The sequence below is a fragment of the Alosa alosa genome, chromosome 10 (genome assembly GCF_017589495.1).
Source record: "Alosa alosa isolate M-15738 ecotype Scorff River chromosome 10, AALO_Geno_1.1, whole genome shotgun sequence".
Lineage (NCBI taxonomy): Eukaryota > Metazoa > Chordata > Actinopteri > Clupeiformes > Clupeidae > Alosa > Alosa alosa.
The window spans coordinates 2,045,684-2,067,116 of NC_063198.1; the positions used below are offsets into that span (position 1 = coordinate 2,045,684).

A 21,433-nucleotide genomic window follows, 5' to 3' on the forward strand; every position below is an offset into this window, starting at 1 on the left:
TAGGCCTAATTCACTAACAAAACTGGCATGAGAGGGGAGATTTTCTGACGTTTCAACAACGAAACAGAGTTTGCCATCGTTGCAAGAAGTAGGCAAAGCAAATTTGTCGCTAGTCACTAGATGGCATTTTCTCTTGCTAGGGATGGCCAAAATTCAGTTAATCTAGCGACAAAGTAAATTGGCAACACTTTCCCAGACGTCCTTTGTGTTTATCTTTCGCGCAACGCACGTTACAGACTAGTCCATTTCATTGTGGAAGTAGGTGTTTGTGTAGGGACATATCCATGAACTGGACATTTTAACTACTACGTCAATGTTTTAACATATTTCTTAAGAATATTATTACAATTTACCATACTTTTGAAGCGTTCATGATGACAAGGGGTTTTTATTTTTATTTTATTTTTTTTAGGTTGGTTGGGGGCCCCCCTACTAAGACTACTGGTAGGGGGCCCCAAGCAGCCGCCTACCTATGCCTCTATGTTACCGCTCCTGCATATGCTTCCGGTCACTTAGTAAAGTATTCCATTGCCTCTAACACATAACGATTCCCAGCATCAATGACAGGAAACGGGCCCATAATGTCCACTGCTACCCTTTCCATAGGTGTGCCCACCTGGTACTGTTGTAGGGTTGCATGTGAGCAACGGGTTGGTCCTTTCTTAGCTGTACAGTCATTGCAACGGTGGACATGCATCTCCACGTCCTGTCGACATCCTGACCAGTAAAACCAGGACCGCAGTCGGTGCAGTGTTTTGGAGATACCGAAGTGGCCTGCCCCCACCGAGCCATGGACCAGGCAAAGGACTTGCCGCCGTAGACAAGCAGGCACAAGTAGCTGTAGTGTTTCATGTTGTCTACCTGGAGCATGCCATCGTCTGTGCAATAGCCCCCCTTGCTCCCAGAAACAGGGCCATTGTGAATGGAGTGCCTTCAGAGCCGAGATAGCAGCCCATGGCGGTCTCTGTCCTGCTGTCACCCAAGACCAGACCCGGGCTATGATGGGGTCTTGACGCTGGTTTCTCTGGAGCTCTTGGCGGTCGTTGAACGTCCACTCGTCACCATCTGGTTAACCATAGGCTGCGGCTGGCTGCTTGCAGCTGTTGATGGCTGTGCGCCGTCATTTACTCCCGGAGTGAGATCTCGTATGGCTGCCACCATTGCGTCCACTGTATTCCGTGCCTCCTGACGCAGACTGTGCCGACATTGCTCTTTTTCACACGGCCGACGAGATAAGGCATCTGCATTCGCATGACGCTGGCCTGGTCGGTGGTGGATCTCAAAGTCGTAGTTCTGTAACATCTCGAGCCATCGAGCCAGCTGTCCCTCCGGCTCCTTAAAGTTCAAAAACCATGTCAGCAACACGCATGGTCAGTGCGCAGTAGAAATTGCCTTCCATTCAGATAAGTCCTGAAATGAAAGGATACCCAGCACCAACGCCATTAGGTCCCATCGTGTGACACAATAATTCCTTTCAAGTCGGCTGAGAGCGCGGCCAAATTAGCGACCACCTGTTCTCCATCTTCTCCCTCCTGTGACAACACAGCACCAACACCCACGTTACTGGCATCGGTGTCTAGGATGAATGGTTTGTTGGAATCAGAGAATGCAAGCACCGGGGATTTGGTGAGCGCCTTCCTGAGGCTGTTGAATGCTGTATCACAGTCCTTGCTCGACTGAAACAGGTGTCCCTTTTGTATCAGGCGATGCAATGGGTTGGGGATGGTGGAGAAGTTATGGACAAAACGTCTGTAATAAGACGCCAGCCACAAGAAACTCCGCAGTTCTCCGATGTTCTCCATTCTCTCACCACTGTCACTTTAGCTGGGTCAGTCGACACACCCCCTGCCCGGACTACATGGCCAAGGAAAACTGTCTCTCACCAAAGCAGGTGACATTTCTTGGGGTGTAAACGCAGGTTGGCTTGTTGGATGGCATTGAACACCTCAAGCAGATTATCAAGAGCTGCGTCAAAGTCCGCTGCGTGAGTAAGTATGTCATCCAGAAAGACTACACAACGGTTCTTTAGAATTTTTGCCAAGACTCTCTCCATTAATCGCTCAAAACTGGCTGGCCCGTTGCAAAGTCCGACCGGTAGGATTTTAAACTACCTGTGACGGTCGGACCAGCCGCCGCACAGAATGCTCGTTTAGCCTACTCTCCACACACACACATACATAGTTAATTAGTTGCCTTTGTTCATGCACATTTGAAATATTACCCGGTTACATTGTTATTCATTAAGTTCTCATATCATTCAGTTGCAATAACATTTACGATCTATGCTACAGTACAAAACACACAACACGTTTACTTTCATTACACATTCTAAACTTTATTTACGGATTAACACATTAAGTTACAGCTGGGTGCACACCGTTTGTTTCTTATGTTTGTTATATCTACGTACACTTACATGTTTCTTTTGAGTTATCTAAATTACCGTGGCGGGTGGTGAGGCCGATGGCAAACACGTCTGGCTCAACTTCGCGGGTGCTGAATCATGGCAATGGTGTCACGTTAAGAGTCCTCCGGAAGTAACCATCGGAAATGGACGTCATAGGGGAAAGAGGAAGCTTAATTTGGTTTTGTAATTAAGTTTATCTGTTAACTATATTGTTTATGATTATTTTCATTGAAGAATTTATATTTATTTATCTTTATGCTTATGTTGAACTGGCCATAGATTTCATGTTTGTTGTTGTCTAAATGTCAATTAGTCATAGTCATCCCTTCTGTGTCTTGTTAGTCTAGCCGGCCGGCATATATGTTCCCCTGTTGTCCCATTTGGTTAGGTCAGTCTTTTGTGTTCAGTTCTCTCATATGCTTTGAGTTATGTTCTGTTCGTCTGACCTCATAGGCCTATTCAATTATGTTATGTTATGTTTACTTGAATTATTATTTTGATATGCTTTATCATATCTGCTTTTGAAAAAAGAAAGACAAAAAAAATAAATGTTTCATTTTTTGAAACTTAAAAATCTGCGTCCTCTTTAGCCAGCCTGCTCGATCCCTCACACTACCATAGTCCCTTGCCGATGGAGAATGCAGTCTTTGGCCGTGCTTCGGGCGTCAGCTCTAACTGCCAATATCAAATTGCATCATATTTACAGTCTACTTCTCTGCGTTCACCTGCGCACCCATTTATCTCGTTTGAATTACTCACTAACCCGTGATCTCATAGATATGGTAAGTATATCAGATGAAAGAGGAGACACAGGGCTATCATTTGATATCAAGTACATCCTTCTGGGTTATAAAACAGATGAAGTGACAGCAAAATAATAACTTCATATAGCTGGACTTACCCCACGTTTTTGTCTGTTTTTGTGGCAAAGCATGTTTATAATCCAACGTTATCGTGTAACGTTGTTCATAATACGGTTTTGAGATCCTAGCAAATTCCAGCATGGCATCCAATTCAAGGCTCACATTGCATCCCAATTTGTTCAACAAAGAAATACCTTTTTTGCCTTTACTTGTTCATGGCAATGCAGTAAAAAGTAGAGAATCATTATGAGTGCATACACTATAGGCACACACAGGCTAACACACAAACTCGGGTTAAGTCAGGTCAGATCAGTTCGTGTCACAGATATGGAGCGCAGAAAGGTCATTTTTCATCACTAAATAAAAAAATGCCATTTATTTCTGTAAGGCGCACACCACATATGTCTGTAAATTGCTCAGCCCCAGAGAATCCCTCTACCATGGCAATAATATTGCCAGATTCAGGACAGATGTGCTCTACACACACATGTAAGGCAAGTCGAGCTGCCAGCTTGCAGTGGTGAGATACATGTCAAAATATAAGAATGTAAATTTCTTTCTCTGTGTAATCACTATACAGTCTGTGTAGTCTGTACTTAAATTATACAGTGTCAAAAAGCAATTCTAGGGGGGTTTGGAGGTATGTTCCCCCAGAGAATTCTTTTAAAAAATGACCCCTCAAATGATTTCTTCTAGTTACAGTGCATGAAAATGCACTGTACTGTTCTTCCTAGGCATTTTCTTCTTATTAGAGTGCATGAAAATGCACTCTACTGTTATCCGAATTCTTCTTATTATTCTTCTTCTAACGCTTTTTGTGCGTTTAATACAGCTTCAACTGTTTAACGAGAAACTTCATTCAAACTGCGTTATGAGGTCTTACTTATGTGACTTCAGCTATGTATTTTTCAACTTTGTAACTTTTATACTTTTTAAACTATTAATTAAAAACTACTAAAATTTCCCCATTGACTTAACCTCAGGCTTTATGACATCATAGCAATTAGACTATTGTGCCAGGTGGTCAGGCCACCTGCATCAACTGTCAGTTTCTCAGGCTTTAAGCATACAGTCTCATTCTATGCTATAAGCCTGAGAAACTGTTCAGTCATTCCAACTATATTAAACCTCATCTATCTAGCAAATAATTTAACCTTTTAAACCATCCACCTATTTAACTGTTCAGTCATTCCAACTATATTAAACCTCATCTACCTAGTTCAGTCATTCCAACTATATTAAACATCATCTACCTAGCAAATAATTTAACCTTTTAAACCATCCACCTATTTAACTGTTCAGTCATTCCAACTATATTAAACCTCGTCTACCTAGTTCAGTCATTCCAACTATATTAAAACTCATCTACCTAGCAAATAATTTAACCAATTAAACTATCCACCTATTTAACTGTTCAGTCATTCCAACTATATTAAACCTCATCTACCTAGCAAATAATTTAACCTTTTAAACTATCCACCTATTTAACTGTACAGTCATTCCAACTATATTAAACCTCATCTACCTAGTTATCATCTACCTAGCAAATAATTTAACCTTTTAAACCATCCACCTATTTAACTGTTCAGTCATTCCAACTATATTAAACCTCATCTACCTAGTTCAGTCATTCCAACTATATTAAACATAATCTACCTAGCAAATAATTTAACCTTTTAAACCATCCAACTATTTAACTGTTCAGTCATTCCAAATATATTAAACCTCGTCTACCTAGTTCAGTCATTCCAACTACATTAAACCTCATCTACCTAGTTCAGTCATTCCAACTATATTAAACCTCATCTACCTAGTAAATAGTTTAACCTTTTAAACTATCCACCTATTTAACTGTTCAGTCATTCCAACTACATTAAACCTCATCTACCTAGTTCAGTCATTCCAACTATATTAAACATCATCTACCTAGCAAATAGTTTAACCTTTTAAACTATCCACCTATTTAACTGTTCAGTCATTCCAACTATATTAAACCTCATCTACCTAGCAAATAATTTAACCTTTTAAAACCTCATCTACCTCATAACTGCTAAAATGATTATCTAAGTTAGCTAAGTCACATGGTTAACATAGTTAGCATGGTTAGCATTTTTTCCAAAACTGCTAGAAAACATGAGCTAAGTTAACTAAGTAACTTGGTCAAACATTAGAGCCATTCCAACTGTCAGTTATCGTCAACTATCTACCTATATAGAGCCTTTAAACTATTTGTCTATCAACACACATTAAACTATCAGTCAGTCAACAACTTTTAAACTATCTACATATAACTTTTAAACTTTCAACATTCATTAAACTATCTGTCTATTAAACTATCTGTCTATTAACAACTGTTAAACTATCTACATTCAACTTTTAAACTGTCTACGTCTAAACTATCAACTTTTTATTAAGCTATGCTATGTCTGTCCCAGCTTCATTTTCATGCACTCGTAATTCCCTGGAATTACATTCTCTAGTTACAGTGCATGAAAATGCACTGTACTGTTCTTCCTAGGCTTCTTCTTATTCTTCTTCTAACGCATTTAATGCAGCTTCAACCGTTTAACGTAGAAACTTCATTCAAACTATGTTACGTAGGTCTTACTTAGGACATGGATGCTATGTATTTTTCAGCTTTGTAACTTTTATACTTTTTAAACTATAAATTAAAAACTGTTCAAAATTTCCCCATAGACTTAACATGGGCTGATGACATCACAAAAGAGCCGTTAAGCAATTAGAATCCTATGGCAGGTGTTCAGGCCACCTGGACCAACTTCCAGTCTCAGGCTTTAAGCATACAAACTGGCCCTATTAAGACTACACATCCTGTTCAACTGCTTCCTCTGCCAAAAACTGTTTCAAAATAAAAGTCCTCACTACAATATTTCACTGTTAAACAATTTAACCCTTTAAACTACTGAACTTTTTAACTGTTCAGCCATTGTAACTGTTACTTGTCATCAACTATGACTCCTACCCACTGTAGCTAGTTAGCATGGTTAGCATAGTTAATATGTTAGCATTGCTAAGATTGTTAGCATTTTTAGCAAAACTGCTAAAAATTATTAGCTAAATAAGCTAAGTAACATGGTTAGCATAGTTAGCATGCTATCATGTTAGCATGCTAGTTAGCATAGTTAGCATAACTGCTAAAAATGATTAGCTAAGTTAGCTAAGTAATATGGTTAGCATAGTTAGCATGCTAGTTAGCATAACTGTTAAAAATGATTAGCTAAGTTAGCTAAGTAACATGGTTAGCATAGTTAGCATGTTAGTTAGCATAGTTAGCATAACTGTTAAAAATGATTAGCTAGGTTAGCTAAGTAACATGGTTAGCATAGTTAGCATTTTAGCATTGTTAGCATGCAATTTGCACCTGTATCAACTTCCAGCTGCAAATCTAGGCCCCATCAAAGAATCAGTTCAACTGATTGCACCTGTATCAACTGCTTTCTGCTGAACTAGGCCAACTCTCTCTGTGTCTCTCCACAAGGATATAAGGCACATTTCAACCAACTTTCTATCCGTTCATCCTCTTCAAACCATTCACTCATCCACCCATTAAACTATCCATCAACATCCATTAACCAATCTGCCTATCAACATCCATTCAACTTTCTGTCTATCAACATCCATTACACTATCTACATTTTTAAAACTATATACTCTGTCTCAGGCTTTAAGCATACGATATGGCTCTATTAAGACTGCCGTTAAGCAATTAGAATCCTAGGCCAGGTGGCCAGGCTATATTAAACCTCATCTACCTAGTTCAGTCATTCCAACTATTAAACCTCATCTACCTAGCAAATAATTTAACCTTTTACACTATCCACCTATTTAACTGTTCAGTCATTCCAACTATATTAAACCTCATCTACCTAGTTAAGTCATTCCAACTATATTTAAATCTCATCTACCTAGCAGATAATTTAACCATTTAAACTATCCACCTATTTAACTGTCCAGTCATTCCAACTATATTAAACCTCGTCTACCTAGCAAATAATTTAACCTTTTAAACTATCCACCTATCTGTTCAGTCATTCCAACTATATTAAACCTCATCTACCTAGTTCAGTCATTCCAACTATATTAAACCTCATCATGTTGGTTGCCAATTAGCACATCATCTGTTTTAACAATATATTTCACACCATATGTTTTGCATTTTCATGCACTGGTAATTCCCTGGAATTGCGTTTTCTAGTTAGTTTTTAAGGGAATATGGATACATTTATAAAATAAGCCATCAATAGATTTAGGTTATATGGATTGAAACAAGATTCTGATGATTTGGGGGTATTTTTAAAACATGACCCCTCAAATGATGTCTTCTAGTGAGTTTTGAGGGAATATGGACAAATTTAGTCATACAAAATAAGCCATCGGTAGATTTAGGTATCTGAATTTAAACAAGATTCTAATGCAGGATTGTTGCAATGATAACCATGACTGTGACTGTCAAAACATTTCCATCTGATTCAATAAAGACTCAGTCAAGTAAGTACCTTCTTATTCAAAACATTATTTTTAGATTTATTATAATACAACAATTTAAAATGTACATAACAAGAATGTAATTATTAATCTACCACCTCACTAATAAACATGCAAACACACACACTGGTGGACAGTAACTAAGTACTGGGTATGGGTATCTAATTCAATTATTTAATTCTTTGGAACGTTTTTACTTCAACCCCCACTACAATTAAAGGCCAAATATCTTTAGCAGGGATTAGAAACGGTTCAAAGAATGAAAATGAAAACCGGAAAAGAACACAGTTTTTGGAAGGACATAACTGAAAACGGGAGCAAAACCAATTGTTCCGGAGTGAAAACGTCATTTTCAATTTTTAGATAACTGGTTAATAACGGTATTTATCATTCCGATTAACCTTTGTTTGAATATTATTCAAAACTCCATAGGCTTGGAAGTTCACCTGCCCACACAGTGTTCCCCAGACCCCTTATAAGATGAATTTAGTCAGATGTTATGAATCGGTATCTCCCCTGCATAATTGGGTAGAACTTGATAAAAAAAAGAATATTAATATCCAACACTATCTAACTGCCTTTTCCAAGTATGTAGTCTAAATTACTGAAACAATTTGTGAAATAAGATACCAGAGACACTAGGCAAATATTTATAGGCCTGTCATGCAGTTAGGCTATGCAAGGCTTAAAGCAAGGACATTTTCTGTGCCTTTAAGTTAGGCTATTATTTTTAAGACCTAATATTATATAGGTATTATAATATTATGATATCAAATAATGTTTTTGCTCAGAACGAACCTAAATGGAAATCAGTCCCCCTCAGTCCCTGATCTTTAGTGCCAAATTATGTTTTGCCATTCACAATTTAGGCTACTCACTCGTCTGTAATAAGACGCCAGCCACAAGAAACTCCGCAGTTCTCCGATGTTCTCCATTCTCTCACCACTGTCACTTTAGCTGGGTCAGTCGACACACCCCCTGCCCGGACTACATGGCCAAGGAAAACTGTCTCTCACCAAAGCAGGTGACATTTCTTGGGGTGTAAACGCAGGTTGGCTTGTCAGATGGCATTGAACACCTCAAGCAGATTATCAAGAGCTGCGTCAAAGTCCGCTGCGTGAGTAAGTATGTCATCCAGAAAGACTACACAACGGTTCTTTGGAATTTTTGCCAATCAATTGCATCCCAATTTGTTCAACAAAGAAACACCTTTTTTGCCTTTACTTGTTCATGGCAATGCAGTAAAAAGTTGTTGTAGAGAATCATTATGAGTGCATACACCATAGGCACACACAGGCTAACACACAAACTCGGGTTAAGTCAGGTCAGATCAGTTCGTGTCACAGATATGGAGCGCAGAAAGGTCATTTTTCATCACTAAATAAAAAAATGCCATTTATTTCTGTAAGGCGCTCAGCCCCAGAGAATCCCTCTACCATGGCAATAATATTGCCAGATTCAGGACAGATGTGCTCTACACACACATGTGTGTGTAGAGCACATCTAAATGGAAATCAGTCCCCCTCAGTCCCAGATCTTTAGTGCCAAATTATGTTTTGCCATTCACAATTTAGGCTACTCACTCACTCACAAAGTACATGTACAGGTATTAACGTACCTTTATAAATATCCTATTAAGAAACAACCTCACGAGTGAACAAGCAACATGTTAATTTCTTGAGGACACAAACTCCTGTGCTGGCCTCAGCTTGTTGGTTCATCTACCAGCAAATGATTGAAATCTATCACCCAATGAAACTGGACGATTTAACTGGAATCTAAGCAATTACATCTCATGCACAAAGCTTCATGGCTATGTGATGTGCTTTGACATCATCAAACGTCTAGTCTATAGCCTACTCTGAGTAGGGTTTGTTTGAAAATAGTAGGCTACTTTTACTTATTGTGATTGAGTAGAATTTCAGTCATGTAACTGTACTTTTACTTGTGTAGATTGACCATATATGAAAAGAAAGGAAAAAGAAAAACGCAACCGCCACCAGCTTGACGCCGACTAGATATTCTAGTTTGATTTGTCATGTCGACCAAATTTGGATAGTCATAGATGCTGGGAAAGTGGATGCATGACAATTTTGAGAACCCGTGTTGAATTATCACGTGTATTAATGGGTTGACATCGACAGCAGTATTTATAATCAAAGGTTATAAACTAGCGACACACACACATAGACTTTAAACGTTAAACGTTAGCTACGCATGAGCATGCCCTTATTATCTGACCTGACCATCATCGAAAAATTCGATGAGACAAAGTCTTGCGGATGTAAATGACGTAGACTAACAGTGAGGTTGTTGCCGGGTTAACTGATTTATGGACTGACTATGGGTCTGATTATGGACTTTTTCGACTTGGTGGTCAAACTTACCACTTCGTTGTAGGCCTACAGATAGTTGACACATAGTTGCATGCACTGTGCAATCTGCTGCCTATGGTGAAATTTTGCGGGGGTAACTGCGCTGATGGTGATGGGTGAAACCATTGTGAGCGGGCGGGGGATTCTAAATCGGCGATTTCTGTTTGAGAGGAGTTTGGTGCGGGTTTCACACCTTCTCACAGTCCAACATGTATGAACATAAAATATACTTTAAAAAAAATAGCCTATCTGATTTATAAATGGGTGGCAACAGGGGTGGCAAGACTGTGTCCCAGGGGTGGCAGTTGCCACCCTTTGCCACCCCGTAGATCCGCGCATGGTGGGCACAGAACAAGGGGTGAAGGGTGACACATAACCACCCACACAATGACAAGGAATAACATTCTCTGATACACGTTATTCATAACCCGCACCTCTGATACATGAACACACTGCATACTCGTGAGCATAACACATATATAATCACAGTTAATAACCTCACTGCACCTTGGGAACGTTAACACACACATTTGCCTGAAAAAGACCCAGCAGGGTTGAAACGTTGCCTGTTGTGCATTAAATATATGGGAGTCAAAAGCAGTGTTGCGGACATTATATTTTTTCAATTGAGTAAGTTTTCTTTTGTCCTGCACCTGCTAGAAGGTGGGATGTGCACACAATAACTGTTTGCTGAACGTTAACACAGAACACATAGGCTACTGCTTGACCACCCGCATGCACGTTACAATATTGTGATCAAAATCTCAACCCAGATTCAAAGTCTTGGACAGGTGACTATGATTTGCTGCTCACCGCAGGCCTATCAGCCGGCCTTAACGCACTCCGTCACAGAGCTGGCGGTGGTAATGAGTGCATAGGGGGTAAATAGTCTAACAATAGAGTACACTACTATCCACTTCTAACTCTGTTATTTGCAGCTGTGCCCGTTCACGTGCTACTAAACGTCACTAACCACCTTAGTCCAGTAGCCTAGAAATCTAGACGCACCCTAGCGGCAGCAAATTATATTTGCTTCCAGGGCTAGTCTCAGGGGGTCAGGATTTGAAGGGTTAGCTTCAGCCACTTAGCATGGCATTTGGCCGCCAACATTTTTGAAAACATGGCGTTACATGGTTGCAACTTCCGGCACCAGTTTTTACATGCTGATTGGTAGATGACAGCTCATGCACGAAGTTTAGTGTTGGGCACGGCGGCCCCGCAGCGTCCGTGTTGGTTTGCATTTCTGGAAGACGACAAATAAAACAACTAACTACTTGGATTAAGCTACTGATACTTGACTTAATGCCTACATGGTTTTTGGCTGTATTACCGGACTTTGTGGTAAATAAAAGAAAAATGTTAATGTTGTCATATTAGGCTATTATTTGCCGTATATGCGGGGTGCCAATTACCTTAAAGCAACTGACTATGACCATACACTTTGGCAGATGCATAGCAATGACCTATATCCAATTATTAGCCTACTCATTGCGTTGTGTATGAAGACTATTTTAAAACGCACAGGCTGTAGTTCTGTAGAACGCAACGTCTGTAACCTATGTCTCCCCAAATAATTTAAAATGAAACAAATGTCAAAGACTTATTTCGTTTGTTTTCTTGCAACATTGACATGATTAGGCTATGCATTTGATTTAAATGTTCAGGCTGCCAGTCGAGGCAAACGCCAAATGTCCAACAACAGTTGCAGACAGGGGAGCCTTAATACCACCTGAGGCCCCTGGGCTATATGTTTTTAAGCCCCCACCCCCCAAACAGCAAATACTAATTATGATACCCGGCCCGCGATCTGACCCGCCTATTTACATAACGTGCGCTATTGGTTGATATAGCCTAACATGCAGTGTAGCCTATCATTATTGAGCCTATGTAAAACATTTACATAAACAGGAACAGAAAGCCCTTAATCACGTCAGCCTACCCATGACATCGCTTATCAAAAAGGTTAGCCTACTGCACGAAAACAACAGCGTTGAACTTTTACAACACTATAGGCTAAGTTAAAAGATGGGTTACACATATGGACGTTTCAAGCTTTTCAAAAGTGCATGTGTTTGTCGTGGCAGCCCCGTGTCCCGTGTCCCGTGACGGCCAATCAAATATGGCGATGAAGACACCAAACAGGAAGTGGGCTAACATCTCGGATATGCTTTAATGTATGAAGTCCAAACTTGGTACAGGGACTTGGTATCTGATTGTGAGGACGCACTAGGAAATTGGGATCATGTGGCCTCTATAGGGGGCGCTGTAATGCAGGAAGTGAGTTTGTATCTCAGCAACGCTTTGGTGTACAAAGTCCAAACTTGGTATAAGAACCTGTTACCTGATTATGATGACACACTAGGAAATTGGAATCATTTGGCTTGAAAAATCTGACAAGTATCGTTTGTGCGGCTCGGGCAGAAGATCATCTCCGCCAAGTTCTGTGAAAATCGGATGAAATTTGTAACCTCTGAAACTTTTCGTAGAGTTTGGACTAAATCCAATATGGCGGAGGTCCAATATGGCGGAAAGTGACGTAATAGGAGTCATTGAACTCAGGTCGGTCTAGGGACTCCAACAGTGCCTGATTTGTGAAAATCGGATGCACCGTTCAATGGTCACATGCGTGAATGCAACCCAGTTTTGACCCATTGTTGGTGCTAGAGTGTTGGGCATAGAGTTCTGTAAATTGGTGAGAGTGATCATGGGATGGTCCTGAATCAGTGCGCCGAATTTCATAACTTTCGACCCAGCGGTTCAATTTTCGACCAAATTTTGACCCGTTGGTGGCGCTAGACGGCTGGGTTTAGAGATCCGTAAATTAGCGGGAGTGGTCAGTGAAGTGTCCCGAAACTTTCTGCCAAATTTCAGCACTTTTTAGCCAGGCGTTCTATGGGCTGCCATAGACTCCAACGGCGGAAGTATAATAATAGGAAAAGCTAGTAACTCAATGGGTGCCTTCGCAGCTTCGCTGCTAGGCCCCCAATAATAGGAAAAGCTAGTAACTCAATGGGTGCCTTCGCAGCTTCGCTGCTTGGCCCCCAATAACAATAATACATATACATACATATAAACCATATAAAAAAAAGGGAGAGGTGAGGGAGTCAGGGAGTGTTAAAAGCTAGGGAGAAGAGGTAAGTCTTTAGGTTGGATTTAAAACTACTAATAGTGGGGCAGGATTTCACAACATCAGGAAGGCTATTCCAAAGCTGGGGAGTATAGACAGAGAAAGCGCTGTCACCTTTGGATTTAAGAGAGGCAGAAGGAACACAAAGAAGACACTGGGAAGATGATCGAAGAGGTCTAGGAGGACAGTAAGGAAATAAAAGATCACATAAATACTGAGGTGCTAAACCATGTAAAGCTTTGAAAACAAACAGAAGAATTTTCAAATTAATTCTTTGTTCCACAGGAAGCCAGTGCAGTTTAGCCAACACAGGTGAAATGTGGTCACGTTTCTTAGATCCAGTCAGTAATCTGGCTGCAGCATTTTGGACCAGCTGGAGTCTGTTTAGAGTAGATTTAGTTACACCTACATACAGTGAGTTGCAATAATCAAGCCTAGAGGAAATAAAGGCATGTATAAGGATTTCTAAATCACTGTAGGAGAAAGAAGACTTGAGCTTTGCTATTGTCCTAAGTTGGTAAAAACTTCCCTTGACAACGCTGTTGACTTGCTTATTAAAAGTCAGAGAAGAGTCTAGGAAAACACCTAGGTTCTTGACCACACTGTGATGGTTAAGAGACAGAGGGCCACGAGACTTGCTTACATTGTTGACAGAATTTGGTGGTCCAAAAATGATTACTTCTGTTTTGCTGTCATTTTCGCTGTAAAAAGTTGTTAGCCATCCAATTCTTAAGGTCATTAAGACAAAGAAAAAGGTTTGTCAATGAGCAGGAATTTTCAGGGGCCACCGGTATATAAAATTGGGTATCATGTGCGTAGCGGTGGTAACGAATATTGAATTGATTGAAAATGGAGCCCAGGGGAAGCATGTATAAAGAAAATAATAGAGGCCCTAAAATAGAACCCTGGGGGACACCACACTTAATGGGAGCAGATGACGATGAAGCATTGCCTAAATGCACTGAAAAATATTTATCAGTTAAGTAAGATCTGAACCAATTTAATACAGTGCCTTGCAGACCAACTTCAACATCCAGGCGTTTTAAAAGGATCTTGTGGTCAATGGTGTCAAAAGCAGCCCTAAGATCTAACTGGACCAAGAGGGCACAAGAGCCAGAGTCAACAGAGAGCAATAGATCATTATGGACCTTAAGCAGACTCTGTACTATGAAGTGGTCTAAAACCAGATTGAAACTTGTCAAGGATATTAGAGGTATTTAAATAGGTAGAGTGTTGTGACAGAACAACTTTTTCTAAGATCTTAGAGAGAAAGGGCAGTTTAGAAATGGGCCTATAATTTTTATAATAATAATAATAATAATAATTTTTCCCATTAGCCAGGGAGCTATTAATGATGCTCAAGATAAAAGGGCAAATAGCCGCAAAAGCTTCTTTGAAAAGGTGAGATGGAAGAATATCAGAGTGGCAAGAAGAGGGCTTCATATGAGAGACCACGTCTGACAACTGTGAGGAAGAGAATTGTTGGAGGCGGCAAACTACAGACTGATACAAAGCAGGATCAGAAATTGAAGGTGTGATATGAGACTTTATGTTGTCAATTTTGTCAATAAAGAAATTGAGAAACATCTCACAGGTTTCTGTTGTAGCAGGAAGAGAGGACATTGTAGTAGGAGGATTTATGATAGAATTAATTGTGTTAAACAACACTTTTGGTCTGTGAGCATTTTTGTGAATAAGCTCAGCATAGAAAGCTGCCTTTGCTGCTTTGACAGTGATTTGATAAGCCTTAAGAGAATCTCTAAATATATCATAGAAGACCTGTAGTTTATCTTTTTTCCATTTTCGCTCTGCTTTCCTACAAGCCTTTCTGAGCGAACAGGTAGTGGAATTTAGCCAAGTAGTAGTTGACCTATTGGATTTACACCGCTTTTGTTTTAAAGGAGCTACAGAATCAAGAGTGGCAAGGCAAGATGTATTAAAAAGAGTAAGTAGATCCTCAGTGTCGGTGCAGGTGGAAAGAGAATCTAAGACAGCAGGTGAAAGAGAGCATAAAAGTATTAGTGAACTGTGAATTTGTGAAGCCTAAAGTGACACAATATTGATTCGCATAATTTATTATCACATACAGTGGGCATCGCTTTCAAATGACCACTTCATTCGCGCATTATGCGGCGTGAAGCTGCGTGAAGCTTTAGTACCACTTTCAGCCACTGTGCGTCGCTCTGCCACTGTACATCGCTCTGCCTGCTGTCCCTTACATAATTGTTGCCGAGAGTAATCCCAGCCTACGAATTCAATAACAAAATAAATCATGCATAATTAAACATTACCTCGATTTAGGCTACTTGGGTATGGCTTAAGGCTTGACTACACGAAAATCGAAATCGAAATTTGCTGTCTACATTATTGTCAGTGTTGGGGTTAACGCAACTACGCAAATCAAAACAGTGGTGTGATAATTGAGCCAGTAGAGAAATAACTGTTCAGAATTAATCTGTAGCCTTGGATAGGCTTCTGCAGAAAACAATGTTGTTGCCGATTTAATACTATCTGGCGACATTTTTAACAGGCTACGCAATAGAGGCTTAGACAACGATGACCCACGTTTTGGTTTCGTAAATTAATTTGCCCTACTTCTTGACTGCAATGTAGTCAACTGACTGCTTGACATGTCATTTTTATTTTTCTGTACGATAAACAATTACATCTGCTTTATGCCGCAGAATTACATTCATATTTGGCTGACTGCAGACGCGCCACTTCCCTCCCCATATTCCAAGATTAAGATAGTATGAAGTGCTTTTTGTATAGGCTACTATCATAAAAAAAATAGTTAAAACGAATAGCTATTTGCAATTTGACAAAACACTGGTCCTCATTTTGCGAATGCGAGGACGATATGAGCCTGTTGCAATTAGTTAGATGTCCGAGTCACGCATAATGTTTGAAAACCACTGGCTCGTAATCACAATAATTTAACACACGACAGTTGGATAACCTACTTCATCATGTCCCCATGCCTACATTTTTGTGAGTAGCATAGAGATCGTTATAAACAATAAAGTATGGCTCTCCGTTTGGGACATCGAAAACTTATATTTTTAATAGACTACCGTCGAAGATGCTGACTTGCAAAAGCCTCGGGATAACACGTTATCTCCACTATCATCAGTCATGCCCCTTGATCAAAGTGGGGAATGAAATAAAAGTTTGATAACCACTGGCTTAACAAGTTACCTGCAGTCCAGAACACAGAATCTATTGCAATATTCTGATGATCGGCGATGATATCGGCAAATGTTTGTTTTCCAAAGTAAGAATTTCACTTCACCATGCACCTTCGACAATACCTGGCCTACCTGGTATCATTACAAACATTATTCTGTGTCCTAAAACTGGCATATTTTATGGCATTGTGTCATGTAAGTTCGTTGCAAAATCTAGAGAAATGTGTGAGGTGGTCAGCGGGGGACAATGGGCTACTTGCACAATCAGTCACAATCGCTTCCGCGTTCTACTTTGTACTGCTCAGCTGTTTCCGGTGCTACGATGGCGACAGCTGTGTTTTACACCCGGTCTCTTTAAGAACTCCCAAAATTGAGTATGACAGATGTCCACCGCATCTGCAACATGTCGAAGGTCCCATCATTTAAAATGGACAAGGGTTTTAGGTTGTATGTGGGCACGTACATACACAACTATGAAGATAAGAATATAATTTAAACTAACTGACTAACGTTAGTAAATGTTAGCGCTAGCTATAGCTTACTTCATACGTTGATAGATATTTTTTTTTTAATTGCGACAAACAACAACATTGATTAAAATAGACGATAGATCCAAGTACAGTGACAAATCCCATTCTCATCCACTGCTAGACATCCAGAGCTCCGATTCAAGCCCAAATTCGCTGTACAAAGTTTTCAGGAAATACTTATTACACGCGAGAAAGACAAGGCGTGCATTTGTTTGTAATGGCCTGAAGCGATGCAGGTCATAGTTTTGCATAAATTGAAGCAGAAATAGGCCTACACCAAATGTTGAAAAAATGTTCACGTTTGATAAAGTCTTGGGTAGGCTATGTTATTCACCTCTTCATTCTGATTCTGAAGGAGAATATCTGCATTTTGGAGATTTATGATCGATCGTCTATTGACAGTGGTAGTCGGTGCGTAAGTGATGGAGGTGCGTCTTTGCGTGTATCTGACGGTGTCCAGGCATAGGCTACCATGCTTATTTCGACCCTCTGCCCAATATACCTGGAGTTGGCAGTGGTAATCATGATGATAGTGTCCGTAATGGACGTGATACAGACAGCAGGGGTAGTAAAAATAGGCTCTGAAGAACTACAAAGTCACCCACGATAGGAACTGATTTGACCAGGCTACTTTATTGTAGGCCTATAATAGCGGTTTGTGGTTATACTAATAGTTTACTATTGTTGGTTTACATCTTAGGCCTACTGTTTCCTAATATGACAAACAAGAAAGTAAACCTGCTCAAATATGTGCAACATCCAGTATACTGAAAGGTGTATAATTTGAGGTGCTTGATTAGATGGGTACATTTTCCTCCTTCATAAACTTTTGTTTATACTCAAAGATTTTTACATTTACAGTAGGACTTTATCTCTGACCACTTTCAAGCCTTTTGAAATTGTGATGTCAAAATCCAATGGTGTTGTTTTCTTAACCCTGCCACCTAAAGTTTGTTTAAATAAGTTATGAGAGGAAAAATTTTTTTATCTGGTGTGAAACACACACATACCTGTTTTATCATTTGTATGAATATTTATTTTATCATTATTTTATCTATAAGCTAAGGTTGCTAGCACAGGTGTCTAAAAAAGATTTTAAAAAAAAGTTTTGTGTACTATTAGAAATAGCCATTCTTTTTTTTGTATTATTCTTTAACACTGACATGGCCCTCAATCAGATGACGATGGCAGAAGTGGCCCCCAGCTCATTTGAGACCCCTGCTTTACATAGTATAACAATTGTATTTGTGTTGGCGTTGTTCATTAAGCATGACCATAGACCAACATTACATATGCAAACTTAAACTTGAATAGGCTTTTACCAACCTTACCCCCAAATTTTAAGATTTTGATATGGTCTATTGTTAAATTGCATTTAGATACAACACAACAGACAAACTGAATCTTCGGTTGTTGTGTTCCTTAAACGTCTGTATATAAATTCATGTAATCACAACAAATACTAAGAACATACTAAGGCTGATGCTTAGAGTCCACATCAAGGCCTAAGCATTTGTTAGCAAAGCCGTTGCTACTCTATCACAAGTCATACATGTTTCTGATATGTTGCTGATTGGATTATAAACAGCCACAGCAATGAAGAGGAATGGCTGAAGGACGAAGGAAATTGTATTTTTATTATTATTCTTATTTAATTATTTATACAATTGTGTTAAATGTTCCAAATGTAAAGCACTTTGAGCTGCATTCTGTGTATGGAAGGTGCTATACAAATAAAACTAATCATTATTATTATTATTATATGTTATTGTACGTTGGGCATACGTTGTATGGGTCAGCCAAAATAGCCAACTGTATCAACATTGGCCTAGCGTTGGGCACCGCGTTGTATAGGTCAGCCAAACACAGCCAACTCCACCAGCGTTGGCCCCAGCGTTGGGCATACGTTGCATAGGTCAGCCAAACACAGCCAACTCCACCAGCGTTGGCCCTAACGTTGGGCATACGTTGCATAGGTCAGCCCAACCTAGCCAACCAAATTTAACGTTGGGCCAACGTCAGAATGCTACCTGGGTAGTCTAGTTAGAAGCTATAGCAATCGTTATCGTTTGTTTTTTTTTCGGTGTGGGTGTCATGATGAGTATGCTACCTGAGTAGCAATGTAGTAAAGACGGTGTGCTTTATCTAGATTTCATTCACATTAGCTAATAGTGAGGTTAACTTTGACAGTGTTGTCTGTGAACCGTAATGTTATGTCTAACTAACGTTAACTCCGCGTGGAGGTAGTTCAATCGTGTAACGGCTGTTTAGCTTGCTGCTACTTGTAGGATGTGTTGACGTGAATGATGCATAGCAGTTGATACACAGGTTATCACCAATGACCCATAACGCTAACAACTTAATCTGTTATTTTATAGTGTCCAATAAAGACAGGATGACAGGGCAAGTTGGCGTCAGATCATTGTGCTACAGGTCTATGCTGAAGTCTGAGATGCCACATCGTTTAAGTGTAGGCAGGAGCTCCAGCTTTATTCATCCTAACCCTCCCCCATGTTGCCTAATGTTAATGTAATGATAGTTTTGTATGTAATGAATGTAATCAACATTGAATAGGGTGAGAAAGTTTATGGTCTAAGCATTCAGCAGTTTAGGTTTTTGCATATGTTAAATAACACCACGGTTTTCCTTTTTTTTTTTAAAGCAGGCTGACTTCTTTCTTTCTCTTTCTTCTCAGATTACACTTGGTGATTCAACGCCAGTGGTAATGACACAGAAGACATGTTCCTGTGTGGCAGGCACTGCTTTATGCAGCCACATAGTGGCCCTGCTGTATCAAACGGCACACTATTCACAACTTGAAATACCAGTGGTACCCCCTGTTCATAGCTGCACAGAGTCAGAACAGCAATGGCACAAGCCAAGAACTATGGTAATTTTAAGGAGATTGAAGTTTTTTTTCATTGATCATTGCTTTGATTTGAAGTGATCCCACTCTCAGTAATTGTATTTGTCTGATAGGGTGTGAAGCCTGGACCCATCAACGCCATGGTCTTCACCAAGCCAGTACCAAAGCGAAGGGTACAGACTGGAGTAAGGTAATAAGAGATGATTTCCCCCCTAGGAAATAATCCCAGGTCCAGGCATAATTGATCACCACACCTGTAGATATATCTAAATCCCATGTGCCACACCCAGTGCGATATTCCTCCAAGTGGCTTAAATAAGTAATAGCTGAATAAGTCTTAATAAAAGGTAGATATAAATTGCTTGTACAATCAACATTGCTTGATGACATCGGATATTCGGCCAATTATGCTTATTGGTCCAATTCTTCATCAATGCGCTCATTAACTCCTTACCAATTTTCTGTGTGGTAAAGGGTAGTCTTTAAGTTTTCATCAACAACACCTTTATTGTCTGAAAACAGTGTAGAATGTCATTTGATAAAGGAAGTTGTTGCCATTTTTTTCATTCGCTGTATTCCTCCCTTATTAACACAATGTATCTATATATTTTTTAGGAGTGGATTCTACAGAGGCCTGGTCGGTCCATTACCTGATCCCTGCATGTTCCGAATATCAGAAGCATACAGTCGCTTTAGCCTTGAGGATCAGCCACTTGTGACCACCATGAACATGAGGTCTGACCAGCCCCTTGTGGAAATTGGCATCGGGTTAGTGCAAAAGGGAAGTGTATTGTCCTATCAACAGCCTGCACAGAAGACCCGGTACATCACACATATTCATGACACGCCACCAACACCACACTTGCCGCTGGATGGACATGATTGCACACCATCAGATTGTGCATTTGTATGTACCAAGGAGCAGCAGCTTCACCTAAACAGTTTGTCGTGTCCATGGAAATGGCAAACAAAATTGAAATAGCTACACGAGAACAAAGTTGTTGCCCTGAATGGTTTGAGCTCCAAAGCCGCTGGTGACCGCCTCTAGGTTTGGGAGATCTGCCATGTCAAAGGCCAGAGCTCTGCTGAGTCGCTTGCAGACCGAATATTTAAGGGAACAAGACAAACGGCAGACATGAAGAGGGGGGCTGAGATGGAGTCAGAAGTGGCAGCTGAATATAGTAAGTTAGTCCATGTCAACTATGCACCCAGTGGTCTAGTTATTCATCCAACCACCCCCTGGCTTGCTGCTTCTCCAGATGGTGTTGTTTATGATCCAAACGCAAACCCCCAATTCGGCCTTGTTGAATTCAAATGCCCTAATGTCAAAAACTTTGTAGACTGCAAATACGTAAAAATGGAAAATGGTTCCCCAAAACTTAAAAAAAGCCACGCCTATTACTGGCAAGTACAAGGGCAACTGCTCCTCACAGGGATGCAGTGGTGCGATTTTGTTGTGTGGGCACAGGAGGACTATCTTGTGCAACGGATTTACATAGACACTGAGGTGCAAAAATCAATCAGAGAGAAAGCTGATTATTTCTTTTCTATGTCTACATGCCCGATACCTA

The 21,433-nt window shown here is 40.1% G+C and overlaps 1 protein-coding gene across 1 annotated transcript; it reads left to right on the forward strand.

Annotated features, from left to right (window-relative positions):
• The first annotated feature begins 16,737 nt into the window (after positions 1-16,737).
• On the forward strand, positions 16,738-20,844 carry LOC125301691. The gene is made up of 4 exons (XM_048254379.1): positions 16,738-16,878; positions 19,692-19,886; positions 19,976-20,052; positions 20,478-20,844. Exons 1-4 carry the CDS (start codon positions 16,843-16,845, stop codon positions 20,842-20,844), a joined length of 675 nt encoding a protein of 224 aa, XP_048110336.1. The 5' UTR covers positions 16,738-16,842.
• Positions 20,845-21,433: the final 589 nt, after the last annotated feature.

What these genes read in the sequence shown, in the direction of transcription:
- LOC125301691 (XM_048254379.1), top strand. Translation starts at nt 16,843, where the DNA reads ATGACAGATGTCCACCGCATCTGCAACATGTCGAAG. An exon ending in GCATCTGCAACATGTCGAAG is followed by an intron (nt 16,879 to 19,691) that starts GTCCCATCATTT and finishes CTTTCTTCTCAG; the next exon opens with ATTACACTTGGTGATTCAAC. An exon ending in AGGGTACAGACTGGAGTAAG is followed by an intron (nt 20,053 to 20,477) that starts GTAATAAGAGAT and finishes TATATTTTTTAG; the next exon opens with GAGTGGATTCTACAGAGGCC.